The 15,699-nt window shown below is 41.1% G+C and overlaps 1 protein-coding gene across 1 annotated transcript in view; it reads right to left on the bottom strand.

The window, feature by feature from the left end:
* Positions 1–15,699, bottom strand: part of ITIH5 (inter-alpha-trypsin inhibitor heavy chain 5) — a 111,736-nt gene that overhangs the window by 77,492 nt on the left and 18,545 nt on the right. Inside the window, exons 2-5 of the mRNA XM_040413310.1 lie at positions 13,084–13,128; positions 11,717–11,880; positions 10,373–10,462; positions 6,609–6,850 (exon numbers count right to left, since the gene is read on the bottom strand). Of these exons, the coding sequence (XP_040269244.1) occupies positions 6,609–6,850; positions 10,373–10,462; positions 11,717–11,880; positions 13,084–13,128 (541 nt within the window). The remainder of the gene's footprint in view (positions 1–6,608; positions 6,851–10,372; positions 10,463–11,716; positions 11,881–13,083; positions 13,129–15,699) is intronic.

The following is a 15,699-nucleotide window of genomic DNA, read 5'->3' as shown; positions in this document are numbered from 1 at the left end:
GTCACGCTGAGGTCAGCTACCTCCAATGACAGTCCCTGCAGATGTTCGACCAGTGCAGACATAGGATCCATAGCTGCACTGACTTGAAAGAAATGGTGGTTTTTAGGGAGGTAGATAATGTCGCAATCAGTGTGTGAGGGAAACTCCACACTGAACACAGAAGGGAATGGGAACAGTAACTGGGCCTGGAAACTAGAGAAGAAACAGATCAGATAAACATATGATCCAGCTCACCTCCGTAATAGAATATATGGTCCCGGCTCCAGAGGCCCTAGGGGAGTGTTCCCGTGGCAGGCTGCAGGTAAGGAGAAAGAAGGTCCCGGAGACAAATAGAGTTCCTTACTCATCAGCTTTCCTTTAATTTTCGTATAAAGTTGACAGACATCACCACCCTCCACATGACATAACGTTGACGCGTTTCGGGTAGACACCCTTAGTCGTAACACCATGTCAAGTGTGGCTTTTCTATTTAAAAGGAGTCAAAGATTCCTCCACCCACCGCGGGGAAGGAATCAGTCACTCCATAGGTTGCCACACACCTTGACACACCCTTTAGTTTCTTGTATCAATTACTGCTATAATTGGCAACACTCTGTGCAAACGTTGACCCGAGCGTATTAACCTCCGCAGTACCGAGGCACTCGCTCGGCGTCAAGAACCGCACCGTGTGACCATACCGTCATGTTTTAAAACCGCATAATATACATGTTCAATCCCAGTACATAAAGTGAAACAAAAAAATGAAATGAAAAAATGACGTCCAGCATTCCAACACGTTGTAGCTCATTATGTTCTAACAGATAGTATCAAATTGCACAATGAGCTGACAATGTGTCTGAAAAAATATAAATAAAATTACTATAAAACCAAAGACAATCCATTGCGGCCGGCAAATCTCTATGTGGGACAAAATCAGTAGCAACCATAATATATATACATGTAACCCTGGTAAATACATGGTTTACAATAAGAAATGATTGCTACAGTATTATTACAATTTTCTAATTGCTTAGTTGCCCCACAAAGAAAAAACGCACTGTCTGACTGCAGTTCTGGAGCTTGATAAGTGAATGAACAGAGATGTGTGCTGCAAATGAAAAGATGAAAAAGACAAGCTGGGAAAGCTCATGTTTCCTCCTTTAGCTTTCACATGTTTCCTTATGTGACCATACTGTCAGCAGTGAACATTTGCCATTTATTTTAGCAGTTTAGTAGGTCACTGATAGACATAGGTCAATTCTTTTCTCAAATTCAGACCCACTGGAGTTCTAGTCGCAAGTCTGAAAATCCAATAGGCTTCCCTAAGAAGGATTTTCTTTCGGTAATCTCCGCCCCTTTTGGGGGGCCAAAACTCGTTCAATAGCATAGGCCTGGAAATATGACACTTGACGTGCATGTGTTTTTATAAAGTGCCTAGCTATGTTTGAGATATTTAGGATGTTAGGATTGCTAATATAATTTAGATGTTCTAGGATGCGGTTTTTGAACCTACGGGATGTGCTGCCTATATACATCAGATCACAAAACGTGCATTTGATTATATAAATAACACCCTCCGTGTTACAGTTTATATAGCTACGGATAGGGTATTTGCACGTGTGGTCCGGATTTTCAAATGTTTTTGTAGGCAGCACATAACCGCAGGTTTTGCAGGGATTTCCTCCGCATTTAGTAAATCCTTTGTAGATAAGCCAGTTTTGCTTGAAATCTGCTCCCTTGTTGCAGGCAGTATACAGGGATGGAGACAGGGAGCAGGACAGAGTCGTAGCCCTTCTAGATACAACTCTACACCCTGATTTGAGAGCTTGGTATAGGATGTGGTCATCATATAGTATGGGCAAGCATTTTTGTATTACAGTACTAATTGCATTAAATTCGCTACTATAGATTAAAGATAGCGTAGGAACTCTGTCCTGGTCACTGTCTCCACTCACCCTGGGTTCGGCCAGCAGCTGGTTTATTGTTAGACTTCTTTTTTGGGGTTCCAAATAACATATCACTTCTCTTTTTATTGGAGGCTATCTCTCTCCCCCTTTTTATCATCCACATTGGGTAGTTTCTATCCTTTAACCTTTTCTCTACCTTACTAAGCTCTTCCTCCAGTTTGGCTGTATCGCTGCAGTTTCTAACTGTACGTGTAAATTCACCCACGGGGATTGCTCTGATGGTGTGGATAGGGTGGTGGCTTTTGGCATTTAGTATAGGATTGCCTGCAACTTCCTTCCTATAGGTGACGGTGTGCACCACCTCACCAGCAATCCCGCCAGCAAGAAACAGATCACCTCCTAGACAACACTAATCCGGGCCCTGACTACCTATCAATATAGATAGACCTTGAAGGTAGGAATATTCATATGCAGTATACCTAGACCCTGATTTCCCTATAAGGCCCTGGAATAAGTTAAGGACCAGAGACAACCCATTCCTCCCCAGATGGACAAATGGAAGTCGCTGTCCCAGGCCCATATACAACAACAGGGAATATAACAAATACAAACAAACGCGACACTTAACTTCTGTAGAGATGGAAGAACAGGAACACCAGAGACAACCTCACACTAGCTCAGCCAAATCCAAATGAAGCTATCTACCGCATAGTCAGAAGGGTGGGGTCAGACTATAAAGGGTAGAAGTGATGACCACTGAGCAACAGCTGAGAAAAGGGAAGAGGTCATTAACCCTATCAACACTGAATAAAGAGAAATCAAGGAGGCTGTTAGATTCCTCCACGATCAGCCAGTCTCTCTGATCTCCTGACACCAGTCACCTGAGGGACCGTGACACTATCCTGGTGATGGGTCATCATCATTGTCTTACTCCCAGAAAACCAGAGTATGTTGTATATGTAGTATAACTATTGCAAATATTAAAGGGGTATTAATGATTTTGATATTGATGGCCTATCAGGATAGTTCATCATTATCCAATCAGCTCCCAGCAACATCGCCAATCAGCTACTTGAAGAGGCCAGTGACATTCATCGGTCACATGTAAATGGGGCTGAGCTGCAATACCGAACTATACAGTGGACAGCGCTGTGTTTGTAAGCTACGAGGAGGCCTGTGAGCGGGGTCCTGTTTTCAGGCTCCCACCAATCTGATATTGATGACCTATACCAGGGGTCGGCAACCCCCGGCACGCGTGCCCGGCATGGCACGCGAGTCTGTCTCTGCTGGCACGTGTGAGTTCGCCCCATAAGACGCACTTTTTCTTCCCCCAAAATGGGGGAGAAATGCCCCTGCGTCTTATGGGGCGAATGCTTGCCGTTTTACATCGCAAGCTGCGATGTAGGAGCGAGCGGGGACTCGGGAGGGACTGGGAGGAGGATCTGGGGGCTGGCAATAGCGGCGGGGCGGTGCAGTCAGTGTAGTATAGCCCCGCCCCGCCGCTCCGGTATACTAATATAAGATGTCATATTCATTTATTGGTTATTAAACATGCCCCCTCAGTCCTATTACTACCTTACATCCTAATCGCATCTGTAGAATTCAGGCAGGCCAGGCGGGCGGCAGCGTAACTCTTGTCATGTGCCTGAATGAAGCCGGCGGCGCAGGCAAGTGACGTCAGTGAGAGACGCGCCGGCCGCCCGGCTTGGGCTACCTGAATTCTACAGAAGCGATTAGGATGTAAGGTAGTAATAGGACTGAGGGGGCATGTTTAATAACCAATAAATGAATATAACATCTTATATTTGTATACTGGCGGCGGGGGCGATCTGTGGATGGCACAGTTATGGGCTGGGGGGGGTCTGTGGATGTCACTGTTATGGGCTGGGGGGGTCTGTGGATGTCACTGTTATGGGCTGGGGGGGGTCTGTGGATGGCACTGTTATGGGCTGGGGGGGGTCTGTGGATGTCACTGTTATGGGCTGGGGGGTCTGTGGATGGCACATATATAACAGTGCCATCCGCAGATCCCCCCCTGTAACAGTGCCAGCCACAGATCCCCCCCCCTGTAACAGTGCCAGCCACAGATCCCCCTGTAACAGTGTCCGTCATCCACAGATCCCCCCATAACAGTGTCCGTCATCCACAGATCCCCCCATAACAGTGTCCGTCATCCACAGATCCCCCCCATAACAGTGACCGTCATCCACAGATCCCCCCATAACAGTGTGTGTCATCCACAGATCCCCCCCATAACAGTGTCCGTCATCCACAGATCCCCCCATAACAGTGTCCGTCATCCACAGATCCCCCCCATAACAGTGACCGTCATCCACAGATCCCCCATAACAGTGTCTGTCATCCACAGATCCCCCCATAACAGTGTCTGTCATCCACAGATCCCCCCCATAACAGTGTCCGTCATCCACAGATCCCCCCATAACAGTGTGTGTCATCCACAGATCCCCCCATAACAGTGTCCGTCATCCACAGATCCCCCCCATAACAGTGTCCGTCATCCACAGATCCCCCCATAACAGTGTCTGTCATCCACAGATCCCCCCAGATCTGAGGTCTCCTGTGTATTGCTGCTGGTCTGAGGTCTGGTAAAAGGTTTGAGGCTGACGTGAGGTCTTTTGGTGATGCTGTAGGCCTGTTAGAAATTATTTTCTGTAAGTAATAATTATTTTGTATTTCTTCCAGTCTACCAGAAGAAAATACCTGCCAGTAACCTACAGTCAGAAGTCTACAGCTTGAACGCCTACAGCCCACACGACTCCGGTCTTTTGTCTCAGCTCTCCATCAGGTAAGTAAAAACCCTGTGTTTTATGAAGGTGCAGTGTTTAGGGCTGATCTGAGGTCTTTTTGTAATGTGGAATAGAATTTCTCACTGCCTTAAAGGAGAACTATGAGGTGAGTGCTTTTCACTCACCTCATAGTTCTAGCCGACCTGTGACAATGAGACTGTCACAGGTCGGCTCAGTAGATCGGGAGGTGAGCTAACACATGCACATAGCTGTAGCTCGCGTTATACTGAGCTTAGGGTGGCAAGGTAAACACCTTTAATTAATTAGTGAGTTTAACTTACTATTAGCAGTACAACTATGTACTTGTACTGTATAAAAAGTATAAAAATGAAAATCTAACTAACACTATGGAGCGCTGTTGTTCACTGGCACCCGGTTGCCTGATGGTTTCAAAAATGGCACTCGGTGTGTAAAAGGTTGCTGACCCCTGACCTATACTGAGGATAGTTCATCAATATCAGAATCTCAGAAAACCCCTTTAATAAATTATTTGTGTAGCCATTCATTGTTTATAACAAGTTATGAGGATCATTACCATAGTAACATATGCCATTTACTGGCCATTCTTCCCGTCCAGGTGTTCCCCATGTCTTTTTCCTTGTTAAATCAGGAAGGTGTGAATGGAGGAAATTAGCTATTGTTTTATTTTCCAGATAAACACATTTCAGTGCATAACATGACTACATGACTAGGCTAGTGCAGCGTTTCCTGGCATAGGGGCTTGTGAGTTGGATACAGATATTAGAGACTGATATATGATAATTCCATATGTGGTATATGTACAAAGTGGAGGAAATATATTGTTAGGGATGCCCTGATTCTGAATATAAATGGATATAAAAACCTGCTTTTCATACAACTTTAAGCAGTTTGTTATCTAAAGGTAATTCTAGCCACATAATCTGTTTTGCAATAATAGAACAATGTGATATATTTTTTAGAATAAGGTTATGACGTTTATTTAAAAAAGGCAATTTTTATAATCCTCTATAATGCAGATAATTACATTAGTTTTATAACAAACTGAAAACTTGATTGACAGATACTGCCTATCCCAACTCTGCATATGCTGATATTCACATTAAGTCCACATGAAAAGTATGAAACAAAAAGTATACCTATGTAAATATGTGATATTTAATAAAAAAAATTTTTTTTTTCAAATGCCTCTAAAGAGTAAACTGTCCTCCTGTGCTAGGTCCATATGATGTGAAGGCACCTACTGCTACAAAACAGTAGAAGTAATTAATGCTTGTTCTCTCTGCCCTTTAAAGTCTTTCACTCCTTCCATCTCAGTCCAGGTAATCTCTGTTCCCAAAGATGGGACTCACAATCTTGGTTACCAGTTAGTCTGATGTTGCTTACTATGAGCAGATTCTGGGCTTTTAGTAAGTAACATGTACTGTATATGGTGGAAGTTCTACAGTGACAAGAACCAGCGTAGTCAGACTTATCCGACCCCCTGGTCAATCCAGGCTCTGGCATGAAATAGAGTCTCTATCCATTAGGTTATAAAGAGAACATTGTAACAGCAGTCTTCAGAAACCAGTTAAAAGTACACATGGAAAGGAGGTCAAGATAATGATTGTCTCTTGTGAGCCCTATGCGTGGTCGATGAAGCAGTATAGATGCCAAAGATAGGCATCTCTCCTTGTGTAGGGTATGGTGTCACGACTGGTCAGTCTCACTACTATGTATAATACAGAATGTCCAATAAAAGTTGGCTACCAACCATGTGTTTTGCCAAGAAGTAATTCATGTCAGGGTTTTAATGTAGAGTTGACAAGAGACTATTGTAATAGCATGAGCGCTCCTTATGATAAATTTGGTGCAATCACGATAAGCTAACTAGGCACACCCCATATGGGTTTTCCAAAGGACAGTACACATTTTGATCCATATACGCAGTACTTACCAGTATTTTTACTCTTCTGCTTGTTCTGAAGAGGAAGAACCTCTAGATAAGTAATTCCAGATGTTTCCAAAATATTGACCTCCACCAATAGGTTGCCTACTAACTGCAGTGGACGGACACTGACTGCATGCTCATACATTCCTAGACGTCTTTGCAAAAGCTCCTCATACTTCAGCAGAAAAACTCCTTTATTTCGACCTGGGATTACGGCAGATGCATTAAATGTTTCCATTCCATTCTCCCTGCAAACAATCCACAGAAGAAAAGTTAAGGAGAAATATATTGAAATTAATCTTAAAAACAAGCAGTAACTGTATTGTAAAACTTAATTTTCGGAATAGATTTATATATTAAGCAGGTTAGAATGTTTTTTCCATTTTCTGGTTGATTCCTTACCATCTTCTTAACCAATTGTTTCATCAAGAGCAACAGTGGCAAAATTAGAATATGTAATTGCCTAGAAGTATGCAAAACAAAAAACATTAAAAAAAATATAACGAAAAACTTTGGAAACCTTGCGGTTGGTTTCCCGCATTTGGGGGGGGGGGGTGGATTAAGTATTCCCTGCACTCCAGAATTCTGGCTTTATAACTTCGCAAAATAGGGCTTTTGTGATTTTATTTTAGCTTACTTGCACAAAAATGTTGGGACATTTCACTCCAGATTTATCAGCTGAGGCTTTGTTAAAAAGTTACAAAAGAGTCATAAAGAAAACTGGACTAGCATTTCTATACAATAGTGTTAGGGTTAAAGATGCGCCAAATTTAACAAACAACGTGCAACATTTGATTAATGTAGTGCAAAGTACGCCAATGTTAACCCCATGATAATTTCCCCCCATAATGTTTACAGAAAAAATGCTGCTTTTTTCAGGTATTTTCCTGCCATTTTTTCATGCTTTTTTTTCAAAAATGGTGCCGCCAGATGTTAGCTCTAAGACAGCAAGGCAATATGTAATATGCTACAGTGTCACGTTGCTCTAGGTTTAGAATTTTTAGCGTTTTTATATAGACTTTTTTTTTAAGGAAAGAACACCTTTCAAATGCATAAAAAAAGTCTGTATAAAAAAATCACCCAAAAATGCTTTTAAAAAAAATGAATAAAACAAAGTGGATTTTTATAAGACCAAAAAAAAGCCCAACAATGTCTGAAGGAAGCCTTAAAGGCTATTTACACCTTTGGGGCAATTTTTTTATTATTACATTGTACCCATTTTGAGCTAACAATCATTTTTTCGATTGGTATTTATTAAAAATGTTGAATCAGTGTTTTTGTGCAGCTTTGAGTTTCTCCAGTAGCAGGAGCTTAAAAAGGACCTTTCACTAGAATAAAAAATCTAAACTAACTATACAGACATGGAGAGCGGCGCCCAGGGATCCCCCTGAACTTACTATTATCCCTGGGCGCCGCTCCGTTCTCCCGGTATAGCCTCCGGTATCTTCATATGTTAGGCTCCACCCAGTGGAACCTGCCGGGGTCTCCTTCTCCCAGGCTGTAGCGCTGGCCAATCGCAGAGCTCAGCTCATAGCCTGAGAGTTTTTTTTTCTCTCAGGCTATGAGCTGAGCACTGCGATTGGCCAGCGCTACAGCCTGGGAGAAGGAGACGCCGGCAGGTTCCACTAGGTGGAGCCTAACATATGAAGATACCGGAGCCTATACCGGGCGAACGGAAAGGCGCCCAGGGATAATAGTAAGTGCAGGGGGATCGCTGGGCGCCGCTCTCCATGTCTGTATACTTAGTTTAGATTTTTTATTCTAGTGAAAGGTCCTCTTTAATTTTCAATCTGTTCCGTCAGGCAGCTCAGCTGATGGCTCCTTATCTCTGATCTCTGACATTATAAACGCTCAATTCTCATCTTACTGATAGGAATGTGGCTCAAGTGTTTATGACCTTTCAGTAAATTAGGTTTTTTAGATGACAGCACAAACTGAAAGTGAAAGTAGGATGCACAGAGCTAGAAAAACAGTTAACCCTTTTGAACAGAATGGCTCAATATTTTTAATAAAGACCAATGAAAAAAATTTTTTTTAGCGCAAAATGAGCAAAATCCAATCATAAAAAAAGTTGCCCTCGAAGGTGTACATAGCCTTTAAAGTATGTTGACGCAAGTTTCGACCACAAACCTGCTGTGCTGTGTGTGAACATACTCTTACTCTTTGCAAACATTTTCAAGTGAATGTAGGTGAGCTGCAATACCAAACATAGCCCTTGAACATGAAAGGGCATAGACTTTTAGCAATCTCATACAGCTCCTATAGCGTGGTTGCACTTGCAGTTTCTTTTTATTTAAATAATGTGTTTTTTTGTCAATGTTTTTGCACAAAAATAAGTGTATAAAAAAACACTGAATTATTGAGAAAATATGTTAAATGTTGACCAATAGGAAATTATAAATTGCCCTCGAAACACTGAGTTTTATGTAGTGGCATTTTTTTTTGTCCTGTGGTATTGTTTTTTTTATTGCAGCATTCCATAGACTTCTTTTTAGGAAAAAAAATCTGAAAAGAAAAACATAATTAAATGTTGTGTAACTAAAAACACCACCCAAAAATGCTTGTAAAAAAAATGCAAAAATGCTTGTAAAAAAGAATTTCATAGTTTTTTATGTTGCTTTTAGACACAAGAGTGTAGTGAAAAGAGTCTTACATTCATACTTTTCCATCTACAGGTGAAACTCGAAAAATTTGAATATTGTGCAAAAGTCCATTTATTTCAGTAATTCAAATTAAAAGGAATTGCATTAATGCAGCTTAAAATTTAAATTTTGTGAAAAGGTTCAATATTCTAGGCTCAAAGTGTGACACTCTAGTAAGCTAATTAATCCATACCCCCTGAGCAAAGGGTACCTGAGATTGTGACTTTGGGGTTTCATAAGCTGTAAGCCATAATCATCCAAATTATACCAAATAAAGGCTTGAAATATCTCGCTTTGCATGTAATGAGTCTATCACATATGTTAGTTTCACCTTTTAAGTTGCATTACTTAAATAAATAAACTTTGCACAATATTCAAATTTTTCGAGTTTCACCTGTATTTGGATCCAGTCCTAAATATGGTTCAAAAAAACTACATTAAAACCACTTCAAAAACTGTATGGCATGTGTGATTAGAAGTTTAATGGGTTTGTCTGTTGTTTTTTTTTTTTTTTTAATTTGCACGACTTCAGATCCCTATCTGTACATTTCCACACAGACAGTGTCATATGCACCGCTGCAGCCAATTATTGACCTTAGTGGCACATGACCCAGCAGTGACCACCATCTTCACTGAAGACATTCACTGACTGCAGCAGTGCATGTCACCCCATGTATGTGGAAGTTGACAGATGGGGACCAGAAGACCAGTCCAGAAAGTCAGTCGCTGGAACAGAGCAGTAGTGAGTTGGTGAGTATAGATTCTTTCAACAGTTATTCCATTTTCTGATGCAAATTTTTTTTTAAATGACAAAAACTCCTTTAAATCCTACAGTTCTTACTCATCAAAGTTCTTTTGCTAAACTGCTAAAAAGTCGGACAATTATTAAACGGAGCTGGAGCGCCATAGTGCTTCATTACTTTTGTACCCTGCTATGAAGTAAGGATAAATGTAGGGGATCCAGCATGATGTGAACACTTGCTTTCACCTATGTTGAGTCTGCTGCTGATATTGGAGCAGCTGTAAAACCTTAGAAATTATATAGCTGTTGATGAAATGAAAAGTATACGGTACTTCCATAGGACGTTATGTGGTGAATATATGGAGTCTACGTACGTTCCTGCTTACCCTCTATCTTTTTCATAATCCTGCATATTGTTTTCTCTATTTTTTTTCCTCCATGTGACTTCACTATGATAGGTTCTTCCTCCAATTATCCTGCAATGACATTAATATTCGTATCACTCAAGGTACATCACATAACTGAACTTCAAAAAATTATTTAAAACCAGATATAATTGTGATAACAAGAAATAACTAGCTGTTCTAGCATCTAAGACAATGTAATATTCTAAAACATATTACAATGGTCGGTAAAGCATTGCACAACCCTTCCCATATGAAAGAGATCAATGTAAAGGCCAGGGGTGGATTGGGAACTTAAAGTGGCCCTGGAAAAAAAACTAAAGTGGCTCCATGTTGTGGGCGGGACTAAATTGATAGAAGACGGAACAACACAAGTAGGCAGGGACAACAGAAGTAGACAGGGCCTGCAATTCTATAGTGCAGCACAAAGTACCGCCCCAGCAGAATCAAATGCCACAGTGCAACAAAAAATACTGCCCCCCCCCCACTGCTGCAGTATTCAACTGTAACACAGGACTGAGGATGGTAATACAGTTCAGGAGGGCAACTGTGGCCGTTGAGCATCAGGTCATTATGTACCTGGTCTGCGGCCATCAGGAGAGCTTGGGTAGCCCTCTGGGCATCGGCCCACCGGGAAATTTCCCTGTAGGGTCTATGGCCAATCCACCTGTGGTAAAGGCTCATTCTGATCATACTTTTCTCCTACAGCCACCTAGTACATGCACCCTATTGGAAAACAGATTTCTATATTTTGCTATATTTTTGTATGCAAAGTAATCCATTTTGACTTTTACATTTCAGTATGTTTGTATACACATCATCAAAAATTTCAATTTATCACCACAAAAATTTAACCCTTTTTTGGTATATATTGCATCCTTAAATGAGCTGCAAAAAATTGTGATGACCAGATGTGATGTGACCCATTGAGGGCATTGTTTGGTGACATGCAGGCTTCTGGCCAGGCAGGGCCAAGCATCAGCAGAAGCACACCACAGGGACCTGCACGACCAGAGCAGTTGAGTGTTTTTTGCTTGTGTTTTTATCACACGTCATGCCCAGCCTTCCACATTTTTTAAGGCCAGGACAAGACCACATTTTTTAAGGCCAATGTCTACTTTAAACCGAGTCTACCGAGTTTCTAACAAAGGGTATGGATTCTACAACATATTATCTGGAGAAATTGCCAAAACTAGTGCAAAGGACAGGTGGACATTTCAGCTCTGCTCCCTTTTTTCTTCACAGTAGGTCTTACATATCTTCCTAGGATATTTTACCCAAATCATCAACTCCTTGTCATCTCAGTACATTGTAATAGTTTCTTACATGGTGAAGTTAGAGACAAAGGCTGCGGCTGGGATCTGCATCTGGAATACAACCTCTTTCGCCTCTACAGCCCTATTCACCATGGTGCAGGCCACAGCAGTGAAGGCGTAGCGAGACATAATGGTGGATTTCACAGTGAAGTCAGTAACAATGGGCCTGATTTCCTGCAAATGAAAATGAAAATCCTACTTAATAGGCACTTTACTATAATAAACTGTTCATACAAGATTATTATTAACAGGCTTCAAATTACTGATTGTGAATTGTAAGATGCTGGGTCCAGGGGTGTAGCTAAAGGCTCATGGGCCCTAATGCAAGAGTTCAGCTTGGGCCCCCCTTCCCTCAGTACTTTGTGGCCAGGGGGCATGGAAGCATATATCCTTTGTGCTGCCTGAAAAATTGAAACGGCAACAACCTCCCCTTGCTAAATTTTTTACCTAACTCCTTCCCTCCCGCCAGATGTGTAACTTGAGCTCTATGTACTTTCTATAATACTGGTGTCTTCTTATGTGGCACAAGGATCTTTGGGGCCCCTTAGGCTCCTGGGCCCGGTAGGGACTACTGCCTCTGCACCCCCTATAGCTCTGCCCCATCCTCTGCCGGTTCTAAATGTACGACAGCTTCCGAGCTGTCTAACATTTAGACCTTTTTCTTCGCCTAAAATAGGCGTAGAAAATTGTAAATGAGACGGGCCGTCCCGTCTCCTTCCCTGCCCACACCAAGCCCACAATTTTAGACCTGGCGAGAGCTGGGAGAAGTTGCAGATTGCGCCCCAACTACTTGTTGCGCTGTAATCTGCGCCTGAAATATGCCTAATTTAAGAGTATTTATGAATGATAAATATCCCACTATTTGTTTTTTCTTGTCTTGTGTAAGGTTCCAACTCTACTTTATGTCCATCTTATTCTTTTGCATTGTTTTTACAAGAAAAAAGTAAGAAAGTTTGCCAGTGAGCTAATACATTATTATACCTGTTAAAGAAAACCAGAATTTTACTTTTGAACTTGAGGAAACAGAGTACAATAGGTAATTTAGTTATAATTCCCTGTGCTTTCCATATTCATCCATTAAAAATGAAGACCTTCATGTAAGATGCATGGTGCTGATGTGAACTTGACAGAAGCAAAACATGAACACTAAAATTTTCTTTGTTGCACATATTATGAATACATAACAGTTAAAAACATCATGTATAGGAGATGAACAAAAATGGGGAAAGCCTCTCCTGATACAGAGGACACCCTGATCCTCAGTCTAAATATATTTTGTAGTCATAATTAGATAAGATGACACCAGTTATAACGCAACTTGGCCATATTTGCAGCTATGTATGGAAATAATTACGATACAAATTTAGTGATACATACCCTCCGTGATGCATATGGTACTTGTCTTGGAAACCGAGATGCAACCTAAAGTTAATAAACAAGAAATTATTCCACATTAAAGAGGTTACACTATGATTGATGTAAAAAATAAAAATTCAGACATCATATAGTACATTGAAACGTCTTTCTAACAAACCTAAAACAAGCCCTGTACCGTAAATAGATCCAGAGATATCCTTATTCATTGCTTTGCTAGATTTATTTCAAGATGGTAGTTAAGGAAGGGGGGGTGTCCTTTCTGCTATAGTTTGAGGATGTCCTTTCTCAAGGAACATGTCTCTCTCATCACCATAGCTCAAGGAATGTTTGATTTCTGTCTTTTCTGCTGCAGTTACTCCTCTTTGTAACTGTTACAGCTTCTAACGGTAGATATGGCAGGTGACAGTTAAAGGATGGAACTGAGCGTGTGTCCACCTCTGTAGGTGGACATGCACAAAACTATACAGACCAAATTACAGGGGGCACCATTAAAATGAACTCTCAACTCAAGCATTTTTGTAACAGAAAGTAAATTACAAAAGTAACTTATTTTTCATAATATCATTTAATGATGGCACAACCCCTTTACCGCCTTAATTAACATGAAAGAGGACAGTAGACTGCTTCAGATCAATCTGGATAGATTGGAGGCTTGGGCAGAGAAGTGGCAGAAGAGGTTTAACACTGAAAAATGTAAGATAATGCACATGGGAAGGAATAATGCAAGTCACCCGCACATACTAAATGGTAAAACACTGGGTAACACTGACATGGAAAAGGACCTAGGAATTTTAGTGAACAGCAAACTAAGCTATAGAAACCAGAGTCAGGCAGCTGCTGCCAAGGCCAATAAGATAATGGGTTGCATCAAAAGGAGCATAGATGCCCGTGATGAGAACATAGTCCTGCCCCTTTACAAATCACTAGTCAGACCACACATGGAGTACCGTGTACAGTTCTGAGCTCCTGTGCACAAGACATAGCAGAGCTGGAGGAGGGCAATTCAAGTATAGAAGAAAGAAGGTTTCGACACAAACATAGAAGAGGATTCTTTATGGTAACTCATGGACAGGGCAAAGAGGGCATTAACCACCTCAGCCCCCAGTGCTTAAACACCCTGAAAGACCAGGCCACTTTTTACACTTCTGACCTACACTACTTTCACCGTTTATTGCTCGGTCATGCAACTTACCACCCAAATGAATTTTACCTCCTTTTCTTCTCACTAATAGAGCTTTCATTTGGTGGTATTTCATTGCTGCTGACATTTTTACTTTTTTTGTTATTAATTGAAATTTAACGATTTTTTTGCAAAAAAAGACATTTTTCACTTTCAGTTGTAAAATTTTGCAAAAAAAACGACATCCATATAGAAATTTTGCTCTAAATTTATAGTTCTACATGTCTTTGATAAAAAAAAAATGTTTGGGTAAAAAAAAAATGGTTTGGGTAAAAGTTATAGCGTTTACAAACTATGGTACAAAAATGTGAATTTCCGCTTTTTGAAGCAGCTCTGACTTTCTGAGCACCTGTCATGTTTCCTGAGGTTCTACAATGCCCAGACAGTACAAACACCCCACAAATGACCCCATTTCTGAAAGTACACACCCTAAGGTATTCGCTGATGGGCATAGTGAGTTCATAGAACTTTTTATTTTTTGTCACAAGTTAGCGGAAAATGATGATTTTTTTTTTTCTTACAAAGTCTCATATTCCACTAACTTGTGACAAAAAATAAAAAGTTCTATGAACTCACTATGCCCATCAGCGAATACCTTGGGGTCTCTTCTTTCCAAAATTGGGTCACTTGTGGGGTAGTTATACTGCCCTGGCATTCTAGGGGCCCAAATGTGTGGTAAGGAGTTTGAAATCAAATTCTGTAAAAAATGACCTGTGAAATCCGAAAGGTGCTCTTTGGAATATGGGCCCCTTTGCCCACCTAGGCTGCAAAAAAGTGTCACACATCTGGTATCTCCGTACTCAGGAGAAGGTGGGGAATGTGTTTTGGGGTGTCATTTTATATATACCCATGCTGGGTGAGAGAAATATCTTGGCAAAAGACAACTTTTCCCATTTTTTTATACAAAGTTGTCATTTGACCAAGATATTTATCTCACCCAGCATGGGTATATGTAAAAAGACACCCCAAAACACATTCCTCAACTTCTCCTGAGTACGGGGATACCAGATGTGTGACACTTTTTTGCAGCCTAGGTGGGCAAAGGGGCCCATATTCCAAAGAGCACCTTTCGGATTTCACTCCTCATTTTTTCCTGAATTTGATTTCAAACTCCTTACCACACATTTGGGCCCCTAGAATACCAGGGCAGTATAACTACCCCACAAGTGACCCCATTTTGGAAAGAAGACACCCCAAGGTATTCCGTGAGGGGCATGGCGAGTTCCTAGAATTTTTTATTTTTTGTCACAAGTTAGTGGAAAATGATGATTTTTTTTTTTTTTTTTTTTTTCATACAAAGTCTCATATTCCACAAACTTGTGACAAAAAATAAAAACTTCCATGAACTCACTATGCCCATCAGCGAATACCTTGGGGTCTCTTCTTTCCAAAATGGGGTCACTTGTGGGGTAGTTATACTGCCCTGGCATTCTAGG

Source organism: Bufo bufo, chromosome 1 (assembly GCF_905171765.1).
Source record: "Bufo bufo chromosome 1, aBufBuf1.1, whole genome shotgun sequence".
In the NCBI taxonomy this organism is placed as follows: Eukaryota; Metazoa; Chordata; class Amphibia; order Anura; family Bufonidae; genus Bufo; species Bufo bufo.
This window is presented reverse-complemented; position numbering and strand designations above follow the sequence as displayed.